Source organism: Habropoda laboriosa, unplaced genomic scaffold, assembly GCF_001263275.1.
Source record: "Habropoda laboriosa isolate 0110345459 unplaced genomic scaffold, ASM126327v1 scaffold89, whole genome shotgun sequence".
Classification (NCBI taxonomy): domain Eukaryota; kingdom Metazoa; phylum Arthropoda; class Insecta; order Hymenoptera; family Apidae; genus Habropoda; species Habropoda laboriosa.
Genome location: NW_017100263.1, coordinates 1166465 through 1190402, shown reverse-complemented (window position 1 = coordinate 1190402; position 23938 = coordinate 1166465). Strand labels below are relative to the sequence as shown.

The following is a 23938-nucleotide window of genomic DNA, read 5'->3' as shown; positions in this document are numbered from 1 at the left end:
CGGAAATTTCGTATTTTTTTCCATTTCTGGCACGAATGTGTTCGTGCTGAATTCCAGAGTAATTGAGGCTATGGTCTCCTCCGTATGGAGAAACAGTGTATTTCTGCAGGCCCTTCATCTTCTTCAATAAGCCATGTTTCGTTATCGTCAAAGATGGAGAAAAAATCCTCGAAATGCCGATAATTTACGGCCGATGTGACGATACCACAATGCCCACAAACACGTGTGTAACAGAGCACAAGCTCTGCCTCGCTTTTCGTCGCAAACGACGATTATTTCAGTTTCTGGCTAAACAGCCAAAAGCGGTCGCGATCTCGTCGCTATGATGGCGACGAAACTAATGATTGCGCAAACGGAAGTAACATGCGGCGCACACAGTCTATGTGAATAATTTGCGAACATTTGAATGATAAGTAGTATTTTTGGCACAGATACTCAATCTTTTTTATCTCTATACATGTCAAAGATAACATAAGCGTGTAGAACGTGAAATATTTTTAATTTTAATGCAATAATGTCAAATAATTGAAATTTATTTGGCTTCCGATGTTCGAAAACTTATTTTAAAGTACCTTATCTTCCGATAAATTTTTATACCATTTCTAGGGTTAATTGAAATTACAAGTATTCTTGTACATTATTGTTCAACTAAATTTGTTTGAATTAACGTTGACATTGTTTTTAAAATAATGAAATATGTAATGTGTTTCGTGAAATATTGTTGCAATTTATTTTTTGATAATTAACCCCATGTTATTAGAAATAAAACGTGTAATTATCATAGATGAGGTATAAAGCAGCACTCATCCAATGTATTTTTTTATCACACGCTCCCGGCATATACGAGGTACAGGCATAGACGATGTACAGGATAGACCTAACACGTAATGCATTTTTGTGTCCTACGTTCTGAAATACCGATCGTGTAAAAAACCAGAGATTTTGTTATGCCCTCTACGATATAAAGCGGTGAGTTTAGGAATTATATACAATCCAACCATCAAAGATGGTAAAATCGACAGATGTAAAAATCCTCTTTTATTAAATTTACATATAAAGATAAATACATATATTGGATTGCTTGGGTAGAATTGTTCACGATCTTTTGACAGCAATAGAACACGCGTATGTGATGAATCAACCACTAATAAACAATTACGTTACTTTCTTACTTATAATTGCATAGTTACTTTTAATTCCAATTCCAACCACTATTGATGTTATAATTTTATTCTCTCTTGAATCGGTAACGTTGGTAGCGTCACGAAAATGGCAAGGGTCTTTTCGGCCCCAAAGCCCCGGACAAAATGTTCCATAAGGTACAAGGTCTATCCTGTACGTCGTCTGTGTTAACACCTAAAGCATTTGTTTGTAGGGCTGTAAATGCCCTTACCATTTTCGTGTCGCTTCCAACGTTACCGATTCAGCATAGAATAAGATTACAACATTACTAGTGGTTAGAATTAGAACTAAACATAGCTATGAAATTAAAAAATAAGATATGGAACAGGATATCATATAATCGTACACGAAGTATAGAATTCTGTATTTCTGCATGTATAATCTATGCATTAGGTTGATCGAAAAGTTCTATCGTTGTATTTTCAAAGAAAGTAAACTAAGGTACTTTATATAAAAGTTGTATCAATTAATCTGTGGTGTAATATTTATTGCTGCTTATAATTGTTTCCTAAGTACTATTATCTCCTTTATGTAAAATTTCACATTCTTGCAATTTAGCATTTAAATTTATTAATAAAAATATAATGAACACATTGATTTTCCATAGAAAAATATTTCTTAGATATCGAATGAAAATGGTCCAATGATTGTTAGTAAATTTAATACATCGGAGGTTATCTTACGTAGATGTTTCTTTAACGCCGTTTAACACGTTCGTTGCCACAGACGCAGCATATGCAGTTCAGAATCGGCATCAACAATCCGTAGACAGAGTGTCAGTTGATCACATCAAAAGTCGATGCCTCTGCTACGCGATAGACGACTACCACCGCGAATCTTTCGTTGAACGCAGAGCCGGCGTGGGTGTATGCGTGCCTGGTTGAGACTATTCATCGGTGGCACACGGTATGGACCTTTTCGATTTTCAGGTGGCAGCGAACGTGTTAAGTATGTACTATGTAGGGCTGGAAAGATTACTCGCGGGATGGTACAGGGGCAAGGGGAGTAAGCCGCTCACTCAATCTTTGCGATGGATTAGAAGATGTGACCGTTTTGACCAATAATAAAAATGCGTGTGATTCGACTTTATGAGTGTCTCTGCTACAACCAATGGGGCCCGCATTCCTTTCACGGCAATCATTCTAGCTCTGCGTAGTAGAGGCAAGGTATATAGAATATACTGTATATACCTTGTCTGTGGTTCAAGTTTTATTTTCCATCAATATCATTTTAGTAATAATATTTTAAGCAATTAAAAATAATATTTGGAGATAAAGAAAGAAAGGAAGGAAAGATCATTTGCCTTATTATTTTATAGTTACTGTTTTCGGTTTAATAATATTGAGTCCAACAATTATTTAAAAATTGAGTAGTATTTTTGAGATGAGAAAGAAGGAAAATTTCAAATGTACGCATTAAAGTATGCTGCTACAATATTGATTGCAAATACAAAATGTATCTATAATTTGAGGATACAAATTTTTGTTCTGATTAATTCTCGTTTTATCCAAAAACATACAAGCAATTTAAATTTAAGAAGGGTGTAATCATTTATATCAAACTATTAAAAAATTAGAATACAAAATTAAGAATAAATAAGAAATACAAAATATGTTTTTGAAGAGAGAATATGCATTGTGAAACAATTGTGGGAAAGGAAATAAGCTATAATTTTTATAGTTCTAAGGTTGTAAATATTAATGTACATATAATTAATGTATAAGTCCACACGTGAATGGAAAGCTAACAAATTGGCATTTTGTAATAATACAAACTGAAATAAAAGTAGAAATCAAGATAAAGTATAGCAAATAAATTGTAAATTGACAATAACAAACTGTTTTTCGGAGTATTATGATCCTATATTTTCACGTTTAACGATGCGCGCGGCTTTTTCATTCACCGCGGAATATCACGCACGCGCAAACACGAGGTTTGCGTCTTTGGGTTGGACCACGCAGTGTCACGTGACCGCAACGTGTATATACGTCCGGCTGCCGGCAAAGTTCCTCACTCATTCTCTCGAACCTTTCCAACGAGGTTCTCTTTTTGAATTTACACTCTAACTTTTCGATGGTCTGCACTCGTGACCAATGTGTAATTGCTTTCGAAGTCTACCTATTGAAAGACAGACCGCCAATGTTTGCGACGGCAATTCTTGCAGACAATCCTGCAACGAAGAAGCACGCACGTAGGGGGCAATAATCATAAATTGGCGTTATCCAATGATTTCTTTCTTTATCCTTGAAAAGTAAGAGAAAGAAGAATAAACGTGGACTGTCCCTTTATTTGAGGCACGAGTAAACATTGGATTCAATTCAAAGTTACCGCTCGAGTCATCACTTTTCACGCGAAGACGAAAACAACACTTCGTGGACGGTTAGTGGCGCGGGAATGGGTTTGACGGATACGAGTTTCGAGGTACTTTTGACCCTGTGGCGGTTTCTCGTCGTGGGAGTTGTGTGGACTGAAGAGATCTGCGGTCAGTGTCGCGGTGTCTTGCCGAGCCACAGCATCGCCGGTCCCACTCGTTAATCATTTTGGACGGATTATTTGGTAAGTAAAAAGTACACGATGCAAGTATTTCTGACGTCACAATTAATGACGTTACAATTGAAATTGACATTTAGCAGTTTGATTTATTCGCTAACGTGTTAATACTGGGGTGGGATGTTAAACATACGAACTTCATTGTTGAAAGTTAATAAAATGTACATGTTGCACAGAGAAATAAAACGAAACGATCTTTTACAAAGTTCGTAGTTGCACTGAACTGTATATTATAAAAACCAAAGTTAACGCAACTGTTGCTTCGAAGAAGGAAAAGATCATTCCTAAATTAATGAACGAAGAAGTAATAAATTTTAAGAAATCCATAAAATCGTTAATACTTCTAGTTTAACTTTTAATTATTATATTTATACAATACATAAAATATAGAAAATATAGAAATACAATAACTGATGCAAATTTTCAATATGTTTCTGTCTTAAATATTTGATCACTAGGAAAGGTGGAGAAAAAGAGGTAACAAGCATTTTACTGGTATTAGTATTTAAATTGGAATCAGTGGTTCTTACATTTACATAAGTAGGAAACCATAATTAATAAGAAACTCCCAAATTCATAGTTCTTAATTTATTACAGTTTATTATTCTCAGATAATTCTTCTAGATATGTGAAAAAGTACAATTAGTAGGTTATTATCTATTACGAATATTTCTCTGAAATTATACGATTTAATTTTCGTGAGAGCACAATTTTGTAAAAATGTTTTTTGAATTAAATTTTTTTACTTTTTTATTGTGCTTCGTAGAATTTTCGAAATACCATTGCAGACAATTTTCTATTTTAAACATTTTCCATGTATTAATACGAAATCGGTATCGTCGTTACTGTAAAATTGATTTTACATGCTGATTAAGATTGATAGTTCGGTTGCGAGTTTCATATAGAGATCTGTTACCTGTTGCGAATGAGCAAGAATACCGACTTAGAGTGTTCTCTATAATTTGTCGAATCTTAACGTTAAAAATTTTAGTACCGATAAAAATGAAAAATGACGAAAGTGAATTAATTGTTGTCTATTCTTTAAATGTTGATTTTGAAAGATAGTTTCAATCTAATTTTACAAATAACTAAATAATTAAACAGTGAGTTGTGTTCTTTGTACAAAAGCATCAGACTTTGTCATTGCAGGTGTATGTTTCACGTGCGAGTACTGTTACCTTTCATAGCCGTTTGCGGTTTCAATAATTATCGTTATTCTCACATTTCAGATTGTAATTCATATTTCATACATACGTTTCTAATAATTAACCTTAGATGCGCGATTCGCAGAAAGTCGTGGCGTTTCGATTTTCCTAAGAACCAATATATTTTCCTCGATAGAAACTTGGAAGTTGTGACGCACACTGGAGTGAAAGTGAATACAAAAATTATCCATCAATTAGGATCTTTGAAAGAGTCATTACTGGCTTTGATAAAGATTAAAGATATAATGTTGCATTGTTAAAGTTTCAAAATCTCAACATGAAGCTTGAGCGTATCCTTTTACGTTTCTTTTTTTCTATTATATTGCAAATTATATATATATATATGCAATTGTTCTAACAAATTGTACCTTTTGAGTGACCTTCAGTACTCGTTTCAGTGAAAAGTAGTTTAACGAAAATTTTGTATCTTTTTGCTTTTTAATATTCATTTGCCGAAGTAGGTAAAGCTTTACAGACAAAAAGATGTTTTATCCTTTTTCCTTTATTAATTACACAAGTATATTAATATGTTAAATATTTCACAGTGATACATTGTAAAAGTATCTTTTTACAGGAAATGTTTTTTCTGCAGTGTCTACGAAAACTTAATTTCTTTCTTGCTACTTTCACGCTTAAAATTGGTCGTATAATTGTCTGTGTGAAAAGAATTTTGAAATATATAGTGAAAAGCTAAAATTTTGTTAGAAAGAATATTAAACGATTATAACGTCAGGAAAATGCAATATATGAACGCTTATTTGGACGCAGCGAAAGATTTGAAAGATTTTATTACCTTCGTTGTTATACAAATCCAGTTTTTTCGAATGAATTAATTTTTCAAAGTGAGTGCAGTAAGTTTAATAGCTCTTCAAAAGTGCGTTTAAAAAACAAAAAACAGAAAAATAATATAAAATATAGCTGACAAGAGTGCATATTTAAAAGCTGATGTTCATAGAAAAGTGTAACATGATATAATAAAAAGAATGAAATTAAGGAATTGTTAAGTTGGCTAAACAAAAGAAGAGAACAATGAGTATACTACCCGAAAAGAAAAAGAAATGTGACAAGTAGGTAATTTGAAACAGAGTAATGTTTTGTAATTGACAAAATCTATAAATTGAAGTATTATAATATGTACAATATATTACAATCTTATGTCAAATTAGTATGTCGTAATACTTCTTATTTGAGTTAGAAAGTTAGTAGTTCGGTGTATTACATTAACCGTCATTTTACGTAAAAATGATTTCAAGAGCAAAGGGCTGTTTAAAAAGTGTATAAATTTATTAACAATTTCATTCGACATTTGTTACGTACGTGTTGTGCCCTGGAACTATGTAGAAATTTATAATTTCTCCTTATTGTACCATAATGCAATACAAATTTTAGTAATCTAACATAAAATTATATTTATACTCGCGAGAAATATTTTTCATACATCGTGCACAAAATGATAGTAGATAATTCCTAAAAGCTTTGCTTGAATACGAAAGCGTAAGTTTAGTAAAGAGAATAACAAAGGACCCACGAAAATAGGGGCAAGTTTAGAGGAAAGGTGCAACAAGTTGTATAGCAACGCGAGCAGTCCGATTCACCACTTTTGAATACCTTTGTAATCCATTGAGGCCATCTAGTGGGTAATTTCTTTAATAACACGATAATTAGTCCCACGATCTTGTTTGTTACCTTGAATACGAAGTCCTATCCCCACTGTAGTTGATCGTTCTGTTTCTTCCACGCGACACTTTATTCTTTCCCTCTATTTCCTGAACGCGTTCACGTGCCACCGCTTGAATCTCGAGCAACACGCGGCAGGATCCTCCTCTCTGAATCTTTCTCGGCCGGTGTTCTGTTTCGCAATGTTTCTTTACACGTTTGTGATTGAGTCTAATTGCATTTCGCCTTTTATCACGTGACCCCAACAGTGAAACTACGAGCGTACAAAGCAAATTTAACGCGTTTACAGTTTTGCAGCACGTAAATTCTATGAAACGTTTAATGAAATGTAACTAATCATATAGACTAAAACTAATGCAAACGATTGCTATTATTTTTTGCTAGATATAATTAACTTTTCAACGAAACAGTCTTTTGCTGTTTCAATTCGAAAAAAGTAAAAGCTACGAATCTAGGAAATATGCATAATACAATTATGGAGTTACTTGTGTGCCAAGTTTTTGTCATTTTTCTACTTTAATTGCAGTGATTTTTTCAGTATTTAAAGTTTCAAGGATTTAAATAAGTCAGATCAACTTATGATAGAATGAAAGATACCTTCTCCAAGTAAATGTAGCAATAAAATGCAATCTGGAAATCTGTAATATTTGTACAGTGTGATTCAGAACTGCAGGTCATTTGAGCTGGGAATGGTACGCGATCGTAAAAGCAACATTTCTGCCCAATATATGCATACATTCAATTGTGCTTTAGTTTTAAATAATATGTCTTTAAAGATGCAGGTTTCAAGAGCTGGTTTTTGACACGAGGATAATACCTCTTCGTTCTTACATTTTTTAATTTTAGCAGTAATTAATAATCTTAACCACAGTATTCTCGTAGATATAGGATGGAATCGTTTAAATGTAAATCCTTCTTATTTCAAAATAAAGTCAGACTGAACACACGTTTATTAAGCAAAGAATGTTTCTAGCATCATCGTTTATCATCCCGGCTCGATTGATCTGCAGTTCTGAACCGCCCTATAGAGTTATATGATAAATCTCACGAGGAAATTGATTAAAAATTTCTTTGAAATAAATGTCAATTTACGAGGTTGTAACAATATTTTTGTAAGAAAAATATTCTGAATATGAATACAATATGCAACAAAAGATCGTAAACACGAATATCTGTAATGTTTAAATCTGACTTCTTGGTGAAAATGGGAAACGCAATGCTGACTCTTTCAAGTGTTTTTAGCATATTTCTGTACTAATTATTTCAAATACGTTGTAACATTGAGTTTATCTAGTATGTTTGAAATTACAAAATTTGGACACTTTCTATTAAGGTTAGGTTATTTTTTCTAGTAGAATGTTTTTTGCAGTTTTGAAATTTTCATAATCAGTACTGAAAAATGTTTTAAAACGAACATTTAACAAGTGAAATAACTAAAATACTAATTAAATTAAAGTTGAAAACAGTTTTAATAAGACAGTAGGAGCCATTTTCAAAATATTCGCATCCAATAAGAAAAACAGAAACGTTATTGATGTTTAAATGGACGAAAGAATATTAAATATACCACTATTGAGCCAATTTTTGCTTGTATCAAAGCTACAAAATAAAAATAAAAATGTATCTATGTTAGGTTAGGATGTCGACTGAGAATGAGCTGAAAAACACAACCGTGTTGCAAATAAGTTCCTACACTTGAACAAGTAAAGTATTAAAAAATTAATGTAAAATTAAAATATAGTCATGATGGAATGCACATTTGGATGTGCTAAACCAATATTAAAATCGATAGAACAGAGGATTATGGTTTAGAGATGTGCTTTCGGAATAAGAAAAATCGTGATATTAAATAAAGAACTGTTGATGCACAACTTTATTTCAAGAAATTATAATTTTGCATGAGAAAAAGATTAATAAAGACTGGACCATTCTGTAACAGGACAATGCTCCAAATCGTACGACAGAAATAGTTATAAAGTATTTAAACCGAGAATTTAATTAATATTTAGTAAAATTGCGTCCACAATATTTTGTCCATTGCGAAAAAACTTTGCTGATTGAAGAAAATAGACCAAAGATATTGCAGACTTAAAATGTTTACTAGAAAAAAACCTAGATATGATTTTAATAAGGGAACATCCCTAAGCGGTAATCACTGTTTTTGACGACACTTTGGTATATAATAGTTCACAAAAACATATTCGATACGTATTTTTTTATATCGGCAATTGTCCACAGTGAAGGGGTGAAAATCGCCCTCAAAGTTGGATGTAGTAAATATATTTAGTCTAATATCTCGAAAACTACTAGAGGTAGAGGAATAGTGTAAAGAGGAAGAATTTTGTATTTTTTCATCGATAAATTTGAAAAATAAAAGATAATAAATAATTTTGACCAAATATTTCTATTGCCCTCATCTTTCAGGGCTAGTTTCACCCCTTCAATGTGGACGATTGCCGATGAAAAAAGAAATGTGTTAAATATTGTTTTTAGTACTACAATATACCAAAATTTCGTCGATACCTGTAGTTATCACTTCAGGATGTTTCCTTGGAAGTCGAAGAATATAGAAAATACGCGTTTTTCTTACGTGATCGTGCAACAAAAATGCCATTAAGAAATGGCCTACATTGTGGATATTAAACAGTTAACATAATATATGTTCACTTGCTTTTGTAATATACTTCCACGACATAAAACTGGTTTTTATTTTTCTCTATAAGTCGGTTATTAGTTAGTAAATGTAGTATTATTTGAATTAATCAGAAATTTATTGTAATTTGAATAAATAAATAAGTACTGACTGTTTGCTTCCTTCTGTCAGACACTGTACTTACAATTACTGAATCAAACTGGACGACTCGAACGAAACGTTTCATATCCTCTATTACGCAAATAAAATGAACAATTTTTCCTGCTAATTTTCAAGTAAAAGTAGAATATTATAAAACAATATACCTATTTATTTCAATCTAGAATTGTCTAGTTTAAGTGTCTGTTTTTAGAATCTCTTTTGTTTTGTACATGGCAATTGTAAAATCTACTTATTAAGGCAAGAAAGGTAAATTCTGTTTGTTCATTGACAAAATTAAAAAGTTTGTTTATTGACGCACCATTAAAAAAAAGACTTTGTTGTTAGAGAAAAAAGAACGTCGAATTAAAAGCTAAATTATCCAAATCATTTCAGTGCTAATTCGATGACATGAGAATTGCCTCGGCAAATGAATTCTAATGAAATTCTAAATGAAATTTAACAAAATATAATACATGATTTTTTTCATTTCACCAATTTGGATATTTTGTTATGTCATAATGACAACATTTTATTCGTGCATCGTCTCACGGGGAAGTTAATCATCGTCAGCATAGAAGAACGAGGCTTATCAGACTTACGATAAATTATTTCGTTTAAAAAATAGTAAATTCGAAAGCAACGTTTTTTGTCGTAGCTGTTCAGAAAGAGAGGGAGAGAGAGAGAGAGTTCTATCGTCGTTTGGCAATAACTGCCGAATATCAATTAATCGGGTCAATCTATAGACAAGCGTGGATCAGTGCGTGTGACAGAAAACCCCTTGTCGTGAGTCCCATCGAAGCTGGCACCGCGGCCGCCTTTGAAATATATGCTGTTTGTCCAGAACCCGTCACCAGGGCACAATGAGCCTCGCTCGGTGGTTAAACGTTGTCGCCTGAAGGGCTATCGATAACTTGTCGTCTCCAAATTACACACGACCGCGCCCGCACGCGCCACCATCACCTCCATCCCACCCTCCAGCTCTTCTTCTAGCCCCTTCACCTTCTCATCGTATCTGATCTTTTGCAAAACATAATCGTATAATAACTTGACCAACGAATAATTACCGATCCTTCAAGCATCACCCTTCTCGGAAATATTTTATGTTTAAAATTATTTTATGGAATTATTCGCAAATTGAATATCATACAGTATGGCACGTATCAATGCACATATATTTTTCAATGTGAAAGGGCCCAAACAATAAATTCGTATGGATTATTTAGATAGAAGTGGTTAATACATTACTTTAAACATGTAACGAGAGATGTATCAATAAATTGGGCAAAAGTTGATAAAAACTTACACAGCATGGATTATTTTTCTTTTGACATATATTGTAAAGGGTAGATTCCTAAGTAATACACGTGTTGAATTTTTCGCCGGTTTCTTTTTGTTCTTGAGATATGCAAACTTGTCGACTGTACTTATTTCGAAATTCGTAGCGAAATTAAACAGTAATCGTGAAGTGTACTGACAGTGCTGTGTATGTTTTCATTAACTTTTATCGTAAATTCTACTAGCGTTAACTCTTTATTAAAAAATTTCAAGTATTTTAACAATTCCATTTTTACCATTCTCTCTGATCACCTTCTGTGAAATTTTTGAAAAAGAAAAGAGCATGTCCTTATATTAAACGAAAATGCAATTGTATCCTGCACAGCACTGTTCTATAAACGAAAAAAAAAGGAGACTTTAGTATGGCAACTTTGTTACACCGATGCAACTTTTTTTCACCATCATCTTTTGCTGTGTTCAGTTAAGTAAAATATATATCTAATTTGTCTCGGATGGTTCGTCCTGTAAGTCTATACAGAACATTTTGTGTGATTATAATTATGTAAATTTTCTAAGTCTAAAACTTCCAAGTTTCTGCTATCGTCATTGTGATAAATAAATGTAAAATCATGAAATCTTGCTTATAATTAATTCTGATAAAATTCTGTTAGGAAGGTGATATTAATTGATCAAGCTGAGTATTGTAGGAAAACGAAACATGTCGTCGAGGGTGGTAAAAAATCATCCAAAGTTGGACGACAACGCTGATGGCCGGGAAACCTGGTCCGGCAAAGTTGATTTCCTTCTGTCTGTCATCGGATTTGCTGTCGACCTTGCTAATGTCTGGAGATTTCCCTATCTATGTTACAAGAATGGCGGTGGTGAGTACATTGCACATGTTTTCAATGCTTCCTACTCTGTTAGTTATAGCATTATTCAGAATTGTTCATTAAATGTTTAAAAAAGAACGGTGTGTAGCTGTTTCTAAGGAAAACCTTCTTGTGGGCATACTTTACTCGCGTTAAAGTTTCAGTAATATAAGAAAAGAAATTCTTGATGTTTTTAACTCTCTAAACCCTAAACTTTAGACAAAGAACTACTTATTGTAATATTCTATCATAAATAGAAAGGATTTTCGTCCCCTGCTTATCATTGTACAGAATGGAACAATGTTTTGTACGTTTCATCACAATTTGAAATATTGTGCAATACTGATTGAAAAATTGCATAATTATTCCTAAATGGAACGGTTCTTTTACCTTTCCTTTCTTTCAATCTGGAGATTATTCATTTACGTATATTTGAAATCTCAACAGAAGATTAAGAAAGTGATAGCATAATGTTTATGATCTATTTTAGTTTATGTAATTCTTGTTTAAATTCAAGTTTTATTGGAAATTATCCTTTACGAAATTATTCAAAAGATTTCAATAACATCCACGAGAATAATGCATGTGTGAGTTGATGAATTTCATTAGCTTGATTTTAACAAGTATGAATAAGAATTTCTTATCTTAGTGATTATGCAACGAAGCTGTTTCATACGCATTAGAGCAATATTTCACGCTATTTTACTAGCGTATAATACCTTTCGAACATCTGCTTTGAAAGTGTCTGTAAAAGACAATCGTTTAAGTCTAGTCTACTGTCATGCAAAGTATTACATTTAAATATACAGCATATAATAACTGTTAACAAGGTAGATGGTTTGGTAGTGGCCCCACTTGCAAATTGTTTATCTTGTATGTACCATTATAAAGTATAGCACTGCGATATTAGCAATTTTAAACGTATTAAATGTTACATCAAATATAAATCACGGTAAACTATCAAATTTATTAATATTTATATTCTACTATATTGTGAAATTCACATTTATCAATGTTCGTTACATTTCTTAAACGTACTTGGAACTTTGTGATAAATTATGATTTCACTTTAAATTACGCTTTTTCATGAAATTAACCCATATAATCCCATTGAATAGTATAAAGTTTATGAAATATACCAAGTTTCTATGTATGTATAACATATATTATAAGTCGTACATATTGGTTATTTTTAGAATGCATTGATTGTGCATTCCTCTGTTCGAACATTCTGCAATTTTATCAACCTGTATCTGATAACGTTATCAGAAGTTATTTCGTAGCTGCAATAGGGGATGCATCAAGTAATGCACTCTGGCAGCGAGGCAATACCGCGTTAACCGGTTGGCTAATTGGCATTTACCTCGTGGAAAATGACCCCAAGATTTAGATTTTACTTCAGGCTTCTTATCCGCGAAAGCGACTGCAGGACTTGAAATTGGCCCAAATTAAAGCGAAAGAGCAATTTAAGAGTCACGTACAGACTCGGGAAATTGCATCGTCCATGTAGATTTAATTCTTGCTCGAGTTATCATCGTGTTTTCGATTTAGCAGTTTGGTTAAACTGTATCATCTTGTTCAATGAACTTGACATTACTCGTCACTTCCGACGCGGTTGTGCAATGTGTACGTATATTCTTCGAGAAAAGATGTTCAAACAAAATTATACAGTTGGTGTCCTGTTTTACAGAATCAAGTATGTCATTTTATTTTGGCGATATTGTTTACCAAGCACACGTAGGTAAATTTTACCACCGTTTTCGTTTAGTGTCAAAGTTCTTTTATCTTCTCAATTTTTGCAAACCTCTATTCGACTAACACATTTCTACTATTTTGAACATTATTTAAAAGTGATTACTGTTATAATTGTACGTCAAAGTGAAAACAGTAATAACTTATGTTGAAGCAGAAATGTAGTAAATAATAATTATGATTAACTTCACTGAAGGTATTTTAAGCGGTTATCATTAATCGTCATTTTCTTCTTCCTAAGAAAAAAATTAAACCTTTAACAACGAACAACAATTCGTTTAACGTATTGGCTTGTTTACAATTTTAAAAAGTGATAAATTTTTGCTAAGAAATTTTAAACAATTATATTTCATATTTATAGCCTTAAGTAAATATAACGAAAAGAGTCATAAACAGCGTAGTTTTATCCGAAAAATTGTTGGGACATTTTCTATTGCTACTCAAGAAGAGTAGTCTCTTCAAATTTCGTTGCCTTTCTTGTACGAAGCTTACAGTGCTTGAAGAACATGCAACGATTATGCAACTAGTCACAAAACTTTGAAAATCGTAAAGCTTATCGTACACGTTGCTTAGTTTGGTAACGTGTTTCGCATTTTCCTGTCATAAATCGGACTTCCTTTCCATGTTACATAACGTGACTTCCTTTTTCAAACGTTCTAACAACAACTCGAGGAAGCAATACGGAACGACTTTGAAGACTAGACTCATCGACGACGATGACAACGGCGACGGCGACGACGTCGACGACGATGACGCTATTAGTCCCTGTTCTATCGAGTCCCCTGTAGGAATACGATTAGGGCCAGCTATCAGCGATACAGGGGCTCCTCAAAAGCGGCTGCTAACTCAATTAAGAGGAGAGTAGGGCGCGCCATTAGTACCGGCAAGATCGGTCGCTAATTTCCAATTACCTTAATTAATTATAATTTCCCGTTCGGGCCGGCCTTTGATCATGGACGTCCGCGACGCCTCTACCTGCTACATGTCACCGTACGTGATCCATTATGTCGCATGATTTTGTCCTACGTTTCGCGCTTCTTCTTTGCCGGAAATTTCCGAATTTCCCACGCCGTTTACCTTCATCTTCTTTCACACACAATGGTGTTACTGGAGGAACATCCTGATTAACGCGTACAATAACTAAAACAAGACCGTTTTTAGAATGAACTACCCTTTGCAAGTGGATACCCTTTACGGCTGGATTAAAAAAAAAAAATTACCTATTCGTAACAATTGATCATAGAATCTGGCTAGAATATACTGAAGCTTACAAAGCTGTTCACTAAATGATCGTATGTATTCTTTATCCAGATGTAATAACATAAATACTTCGTTTAATGATTCGGTGATTAAATCGCTCGATATATGTATATGGGATAAATGAAGAATTCGATGCTTGGATTGTTTATGCGAATGCATTAAAAATATAAACTTAGCAATATAAAATATAAATTTTGAAAAGTAGTTAATAAAGCTATTTAGCAAAAATAGGATTGCAGGAGTTACATACTTGATGCTGGATATTCTAACCGACATAAATTACATCAACATTATAAAAAACTTTGTAAATTGCAGTAGAATTTAGACAGAATATTTGTCTTGAAAATCACGAAGTGAGTAACACCAAAAATATGATCTGTATTTTTTAAATACTTGAAAATATGACTTGTACAATTACATATATTACAATACATTGTTATACTACTGTATTACATCGTACAATTAATTTTTCAAATACAAAAATAAGTTCAGAAATAGTATTTTTGGCGCAAATTTACTTCACATTGATAACAAATAAATATATGTAATGTTAAATTATTATGCTATTATACAGATGTGTTATAAATAGAGTACTATTATTGATGATCGGATCAAATAGAAACTGTTTGCATCAAAAAGTCTGTTATGTATGTCGTATATTATTTTTTTATTTATTTTGCTCTTGTATTTAATCATTTAATTTGTGCTACGATGATTTAGTTTCCTGTTCGTGTTCACTTTGTTTCACAAGATTTTAGACGTGCAATAATAATTGTAGGATGATAAAAACAGAAGCATTAGAAAATGCACTAAGGAAAAGGATGAAAAAATCTATATAGAAATGCAAAAATTTGAAAGAACGCTTCTTTGTGATCGTGCGCAGCGCGGGAGAGGGGTCGACCTACAGCAATAATCCATTTATCGTATAAAAAAAACCTCTTCGAATATTGAGTTCGACAAAAATTTTTGCTACTGTTTCTAAAAATTTACAGATTGATGTATAGACATAGATATACAGATTTGTATGCATTTTAAAATAGGCTAGTAACTTATATTATTTCAAAAACTACTGCATGCCTAAACACCTGTATAGTATATATTCACAAAACTTTGTTTCGTTTCTAATCACGATGTTTCCCTATTAATTATGTTCTTAGCTTCGTCTATAGTTTTAATGACACTGTATAGGATTGCGTATTTTTACACAATGTGACATTGTGTCATGCGGATCTTCTGTTGTATTCAATCTTCTTTTTCTAATGCTGTGATCAATGGAACGTGACGGTCAATTATTAAATAATGCGATATCTCGTTGAGTTCGCATTGATAATTGTTTTCCTTTATGGTAGTAATAAATGCATTCTAATTGGATTCGTATCTGTTGTATGCGATTAATGACTAATGCTTAATGCAGTACGATTCATCGCCTTTTTTTTTTTAACGATTATGCAAAAGATGTATATAGACAATTCCGGTTTTATTAGAAAATTTTTACGCCTTTTTAAAGTAACTATTCAACTGTGTTTACAAAAGTTAATAAATTTTTTCTAATTAATATATTTTCATTTTACAAAAGTACAATATTTTATTTTTATCACCTTTTAAGTTTTCAATATTTATTACTAATCGTACGACTAAAAGAGTAGAGAATGTAAAAATTATTTGATCTCTTTTGAAAATAAACAATACTTCACGTTATGAATTACTTAAAATGGTGCACCGGTTACAGCGTTTAAATATTTGGTCATAAAATATAGTTGTATTACGAAAACTAAAGCATGTATCGAGTCTATACTAAAACATGATATTTTAAAATTGTTAGGTACTTGACCAAGAAATACTATGTATATTTTAAGCAAAGTTGGAAATTTGGTATCAATGACGTACGATTTCAATGAAATACGCATCGAACTTTGTTAAATCAACTATTAAAACTTGTACGAATCAAGCACAAAGTGTTATTTGTTTGAAGGTATCTGTATCCTTAAAGCATGAAAATTAAGCAGACATGCGATTTAAATCCGGACATTTGCTCGTGACACAAGGAGGATATCTCTTTAGATGTTGCATGAATAGTCACGTATTTCACGGAAATCAAAATACAAGAGTTCCCTTGCAGATTACTACAGGCCGGTAGAATTCCATTTCACAAAAATATTATCAGATTTTATATATTGCTACGAAAAAACGTAAATTCGTTAGCAAACTGATACGAGGCTATTACACTGCTAAATTGCATTGTAATTTATCAAATAAGTACGCTTTTGTAGTTCACTGACAATAAGTTTATCGTTTAGCTGATGCTGCAACTGATTCTAAGAATTTTCCCGTACACGTATGGTTATCCATGTTTATACAACACGGTGCATAATGATGTTCGTCGTAAATATGCTAATTGAAATAAAATGCTTGAATATCAAAGTGGCTGTACGAACATGAATAAAAATAGAATACGTATACCTACATGCGATTCGATGGACGTGTTATACGTGTTAAAATTTACAGGATAAGCAAAATGTTAAAGATCTAGAGCATTTTAGTTGATTGAAATTTTATTACTTTGTTATAAAAGTAACACAAATCGTTCTTTTATGACATATATGATAAACTTACGTTTCTATTTTGTAACTAAATTATAATTTTCATAAATGTTTACATAACTATTAATAATATTAATAGTAACAAACAAACGAAGGAATCTGACAAACCTAAAAGTTGAACTCACCCCTCAAGGATTTATAAGGGCAAATAATTCATCTTATGAATAAACAATACTATTCAATTCCTGCAAATTGTTTATCTTAATATAATTTTACAGTACTTAACGTTTTATGTAAAACATTTAGGTAACTTATTGTTACAAAATTTGACTTTAAACGAATATTTATTATTGCTTATTTTCCTTTTTTTTTTTTATTAAAGCTGATTTGTGTATCTATATTAATTGTTGACTTTTGTGAGAATTATATTCTGCGTTTTTTTTATCTTTTGTAAGGACATCATTATAATTCTACATTAGAAATTTTTGATAAACATATTTAAAATTTGATGTAATTTTTCTTTAATTTTATTGTGGTATAACAAGAGTGTGAATATAAAAATTTTTTTATTATTTAAAGGGGAAGGAAAGCATTGAATTCTTGAAATTATGTTAAATTCTATCGCATTATCTTTGGAATTATACATGATATTACCACAAATGTGTAGATACGATTTTAATTTTCATTAATCTGAATAAATCATTTCTGTTCGATCTGAAAACGTAGAAAGAACGAGTTATACGTTTTCTGGTATGTTGAATTAATGTATGTAAAAGGTGCACACGAGTTAAAAAATAGATATTGTTATAATGTTCATAAGTAATAAATTATTTTTCGTAGTAGTGTTCTTTTTTCCTCCGTTTTCTTTCGTTTTTCTTTTAATCTATAGTTTTTAAATTATGTTGTAGAGGATGTGGTACATTTGTTTAAATTTTCTGTGTCAGAAGACAGAGGAAAGCAAGTGTCTGTGATACTGTGCATAAAACATGTACGTCTGACTATAGACAATCCGTTACCCCTTGTTCGCCTTTCACTTTATTGCGATCTGCTTTTACGGTCAGCTTAGTTTGAAATTTGAACAATTTAAAGCATACGAAATATACGGCAAAATTGTGTTTACTTAAAAGTAAAACGTGTAATTTCGTTCTTTCTTATGTATAGAGAATTGTAACTATTATCTATTGTTTTCTTCAAGTAAAAGAAGAACAATATATATTTCTGCATTAAATATTAAGATTAACATAGATTGCCATTTTTTTTCAAATGAATGAACAGAAGACATTCAACAGTACTTCCATGGAATTTATTCGTGATCGAGGGAAAAAATTAATCAGGCGAACCGCAAGACATAGCAAGAATACTTTTTTCTTTAATGCGATTACGTTTCCGTGGCTACTAAGGCGAATTTATCGGGAAAATAGAAGACAGAACAACGAGTTAGAATGTGCAATATATCTGAGGAGATTCGTATTTAAAGCCTAGAAGACAATCTTATGTATAAAATGAATCTAGAACATTCGAACTGATTGACAATCTTAAAATTATCGAAATAACGAATCATATACAAATTTTCGACATATACATACATTTATTTATTACTGGTTATACAATTTAATTCTCTTTAGGTCTATTCGTTACTTACACTTCAATGCCCAAATTTTCTTCTACGAGCAGTTTTTAATTTTTTCGTTTCTGTTATGCATGCATAGTTTTTCGAATATAACTTAAAGTGTTATATATATGTATGTATCTCGCGCGTAGACTTAGCCTTGTGTGAATAGTTGCAAAAACTGAAACGTGAGAAATGTTAAAGTACGTTCTACTAAACTACTTATTTACTTTGATGAAAAATGTGATCTGTTAAGAGGTTTTTCTTAATCTGTCTGTTTGACTTATAGAATTGCGTCTTGCAAAATACGAAATGTCGTAATTGGTTTTTCTACTTCTCTATGAAAATTGCGGTAGATGGAAGTGGAGTAAGTAATTTTCGATATTTCCTTAAATTGTCGACCGAATGCATTTTCACGATATCGGTTTAACCTTTAACGGTGTGAGTAAATTTTCAAAGCGCCTATTGGCGCCAACAGCAATGAAAGGGTTAATCTTCTAATAAAGAAAATTTATTTTTATAAAGAATATTAGACATTTGAGAAATTCATGAATTATAAATACTAACATACTTTTAACACTAAAATTATTGGTTAAATGATCACATGATGTACAGTACAACGTTATCACATCATATTGCAGTAAAATCCTTTAAGTTACAGTGTACGGATCGTAAATTTCATATGCAGTAAATTGTTTCTTTTATTTTCTTTCTTTTAGGTTATATGCACTTCGTTCGGATGACAAATATTTTTCAAAAATTTGCTATACTTGTATTTCATTTATTTGTTTAACAAATCAACTTTGCCAGAATCGTCATTTTAACCGTCACCTTGCTGCATTTTCGAAAGTTCGCTATCGAATTACGTACCTAAAAGCACCTAGCTGCCACTGGTGCTCTAAATATTCTGCAATTCAGTTATGCATCTAATACAATGATGCGAGTGGCTCACACATCACTTTTTCCCCACTCTTCATATCGGCCTCTTGTCGCACGGCAGATGTCATCAAATATAATAAGAATCCCAACATTTTTCATAGTGACCGTAATAAATAAATTGGACTTATTCAATATTACTTTTATTGATTTTATTAGAGAAACCCGATTGCGGGGAACAATGGGAATAGTCAATATAAATACGTGAACGTATTTAAGAATTTTCGACTCTCAATTATTTCTTTGTTCTAATAACACTGCTCTACAGAAAAGAATTTTCACTTTTCTAGCATTCGCTAGCATTTGAGAGCCGCTTTTTTTAAAGTAGTACAAGTCCATTTATTCTTATGTCGAGATATTTAAAGCTTTGCGTTTGAATTAATTAAAAAGTATTGGAAAACATGTTAAATTTTATTATGCGATAATAATTATTAATATTGTTAAAGAAAAACAAGGTTTTTTTTAGCTGCAAATGAACCTACTCCACTTACTCCACTTTCGAAAAAAGCATTTATGCAATAATATTTGAGCCGTTTTTTTTCAAAGTGGTATGAAATCAATTTTGAGAAAAAAAAAATGAGTTAAGACAAGTTTAAAGAAGTTTAACTGTTAAACTTCTTTTGATGAGTTCATGAGAATATTGTAGTGCATTGACTTTGTTATCATAAATATGAAAAGAAGACATCCATGTTTAGCTGAAACTAGCCTTATCTCACTTTTTTCAAAATTGGACTTATACCACTTTAAAAAAAAAAGGCTCAATTCTAGATGCCTTTCACAAATTTTAGGGTGCTGCATTCGACTCTGATAACCAATTTTCTCCAACCTATCAATCTTTTAGATTATATCAATTAAATGTTATCGAGAACTCTTAATTTTAATTATAATATTATATTACAAGCATAATAATTACCCACGTTAAGAAAGAATATAATTTGTTGTTAAAACATTAACGATTTCTAGAAAGACCGTTTACCATAAAATCGAATTTTTCCAAGAACTGAATCTAGTAGAAAAATTTTAACTTTAGAAATAGATTCAGCACGCCTACTGTAAAGTACACCAACCACTTCTTTACGCGATAATCTCGATGTAAACCAGAGTAATCTTATTTCATAAATATACATATATGAACATAGTTGCCTTCGAAATAAATAATTTATAGTTGAATGTAAACATAAATATATTACAGTTGTATTATACACAAGTTTTTCCACCATTGATAAAACAAAAAAATAACTGCAATACAAAAATAATAATTTAATATCAATTGTGAGTAATTACATATCGAGTGATGTTGCTTAAAAATTTGCAACGATTACTTATTCTAAGTTTTGTAAATTTTGCCATTTGTAAACATTTAGAAGTATTTATAATTCTTCGATCAGTAGGTCGTTTTATTAGTTACTGGAAAAATATTGTAAATAGAAAAATGAATGACGGAGATTTATTTTATGTTACTAGACATGTTATATAAAAGGAATGAGAACTTTAGCTTTAAATCAATGCAATAGTTATACATGTAAACTCATTTCATTATTTTTTCTATTTTGATGGAGGGTTTTGTATATACATTACTGTAATGCTAACAAAAAACGAACTAAATTAAAATTTAATTCTTGCATGCTAATATTATATTAATAATTAAAAGAAAAGTAAAATCGTAAAAAAAATGTGAGTAAAAGTGTTTTATTATTTATTAAATACTGTAGATAGTACTGAAGACAGAAACATATGATATAGCAAATGCAATTCTACTCATCATTTCAATGTCTTCTTTAGTTTTGAGCTGTTTTATAAATACTCGATGTAAATATTTTACAAATTTCTTGTTAAAATAATGCGCAGTGTTATTAAATAATTTCACGATTGGCCTGCTTTCTTTTAACGGAGTTTTCTAGACGTCCTTGGTCATTCTTCTGGTGCACTTTATACTACGATAGATGTAGGAAACCAAGTTAGTAACTCTGTAAGAGATAAAGGAGCTCTTTGATTATTTAAAAAATGTAGTTCATATTCCATTCTTGAATAGTTCCATTAAATTTAATAAAATGATGTCGCTTGGTGTCTTATCGTATTATTTTATGGTACCTTTACATCTAATACTATTCTATCATTTAAAAACGACATTCCTACGTGAAAGAACGTTTAAATATAAATTAATTTACGTTTACAGGGGCCTTTTTAGTTCCATACTGCATAATGTTAGTGGTAGGAGGTATTCCTCTGTTTTATATGGAACTTGCCCTCGGCCAGTTCAATCGAAAAGGTGCAATTACCTGTTGGGGACGTCTAGTGCCACTTTTAAAAGGTAAGTAAATGTTAACCACTCAGCGTGTTTTATACAGGGTGCGATCAAAGGTATCGTACAAACGGGCATGAGGTGATTCCTTATGCAAAAATAAATAATAAATGTTAAATCAATCTTATTCCTTGGACGCTTAGTTTTTGAGAAAATCAGGTTTGAAAATCTGTCGCCTACATTTGCACAAGGGCACTAGTTTCAATAATTCCTTAATTGGTATACTACAATACTGTTCATAAAATGTTGTCTTTGTGTTTTTTTGAACCTACTAACGCGTAAAAATCGCATTGACATTGAATACAAACATGATAGAGATTGTATGTTGTTCGACGAACCGTTATCTTACAATTCGTTGCATGTGCATTGTAAGGGCAAACGTACGCAACGGATGTTCAGAGCCAATTTTCTCAAAAACTAAGCCTCAAAAAAATGTTATTCTGCATTTTTTGGTCGCACCCTATATTTTGTTTCTTTACTATTTCGTGATAACTTTAATATAGTAAATATTAATACATTACTTTTAAATTTTAACCTTCTTCCTCATTTCCATGCAATGTTAATTTACATTTTTTTAATATTTAACTTATTATTCTTAACAATTTTTTAAGTTACTTAAATTTACAATGACATATTTCTGTAAACCCCCAGCGTAGTTCTCCAATTTATTGATTTTTCAGACTTTTCTTCATTATTTTCCTTTGTTATATGTAATATTTTATTCGGATTGATAATTTGTTGTATGAACAATTAAACAAATGATACATGTCAAGCTACAAAAGCAGGCAGTAAAAAATTAAAAACCTTTCTTCAAATTTTTACGTATTCTGAAAAGTATAAAGTTAAACAATCGCGCAGTATTTTCAAAAACCATTTGAAATTGTTCACGCACAACAATTACAGACTTAACAATTTTAAAAGATATATACTTTTAACGTGGCGTGTATAAATTTTATTTCTTCTTTTACTTCTATATTTTTACGTTTGAATGAAATGTTCGAACGTTATGAATGCACTAGTTCTTCAGATTTGCAATTTTATTCTTTTCTAACATTTTGTTTCGGCGATTTATCAATATTATAACATTGAAAACATTTTATCGAGCATTCATATAATTCTCTACTAACTTAAATATTTTCCAATTTATTAGTTGTACAACGTGTGTAAGTTGAAAATTATTCCAATCGATATGCGTCAGAAAAATTTTAATCAAATATCGAGGATCGTACTTTTGTTTCTCTTCATTTATTCATAAAAATTCTGACTAACTTGCTGCTACAATAAACATAATACAACAAGTAATTGTTAAAAACAATAATCCCAAAAAGATTTGGTTCAATTGTTCCTGTACAGTGTGAATTGGTATCCAACAATAGCAGTAATAGCACCACTATGCGACTACTTTTCTGATTGACTTTCCAGATAATTTTAGAAAATCTTCCGAAACACTTTACCGTTATCCTCTACGACGAGGAACGTGTATGCATTAGACGTGGCCAGTATATTTTCTTTTTCTTCCCTCTTACACTACGTTGTGCTGTACGGTGCATTATGTAACGCGTATAAAGCCGTGAAAATCCGAGGGTGGAAAACCACTGGAGAAAGCCTCCATTTCCGCCGATTTCCTGCATCGCGGCGATTTCAGTCGGGGACATCGCGATGATCGACGAAAATTCCCCTTGACTCTTGTCTTCCGTGCAATTTTTCATTTTGATCCGCATCGATGGACGACGTAATTGATTCGTCGTTGAAGACGCAGGTCCCAAGGGATAATGGAATATTCTCTGGCTTGAAGAATCAAGATGTAAGACACGTCCTCGGAGGATTTTAATCCCTTTAAAACGAATGCTTATACGAGTCGTTCACAGGTTAAAGTGATTAACCCAACCTTTTGAATTTTTTTAAATTTTAGTGCCAAAGCACTTAATGGATGCTTATCTTTTTATATTTAAATTAAATTTCTTTAATAATTAGGCTTAACATTACT

At 31.6% G+C, this 23938-nt stretch overlaps 2 protein-coding genes across 2 annotated transcripts in view; one reads left to right on the top strand and one right to left on the bottom strand.

Annotated features, from left to right (window-relative positions):
* LOC108573021 (RING finger protein 10) overlaps positions 1–1396 on the bottom strand; it is a 7649-nt gene extending 6253 nt beyond the window's left edge. The window contains exon 1 of the mRNA XM_017935378.1: positions 1324–1396. Coding sequence (XP_017790867.1) covers positions 1324–1396 — 73 coding nt within the window. The remainder of the gene's footprint in view (positions 1–1323) is intronic.
* A 10005-nt stretch (positions 1397–11401) lies between these two features.
* LOC108573020 (sodium-dependent dopamine transporter-like) overlaps positions 11402–23938 on the top strand; it is a 20710-nt gene continuing 8173 nt past the window's right edge. The window contains exons 1-2 of the mRNA XM_017935377.1: positions 11402–11564; positions 21826–21960. Coding sequence (XP_017790866.1) covers positions 11402–11564; positions 21826–21960 — 298 coding nt within the window. The remainder of the gene's footprint in view (positions 11565–21825; positions 21961–23938) is intronic.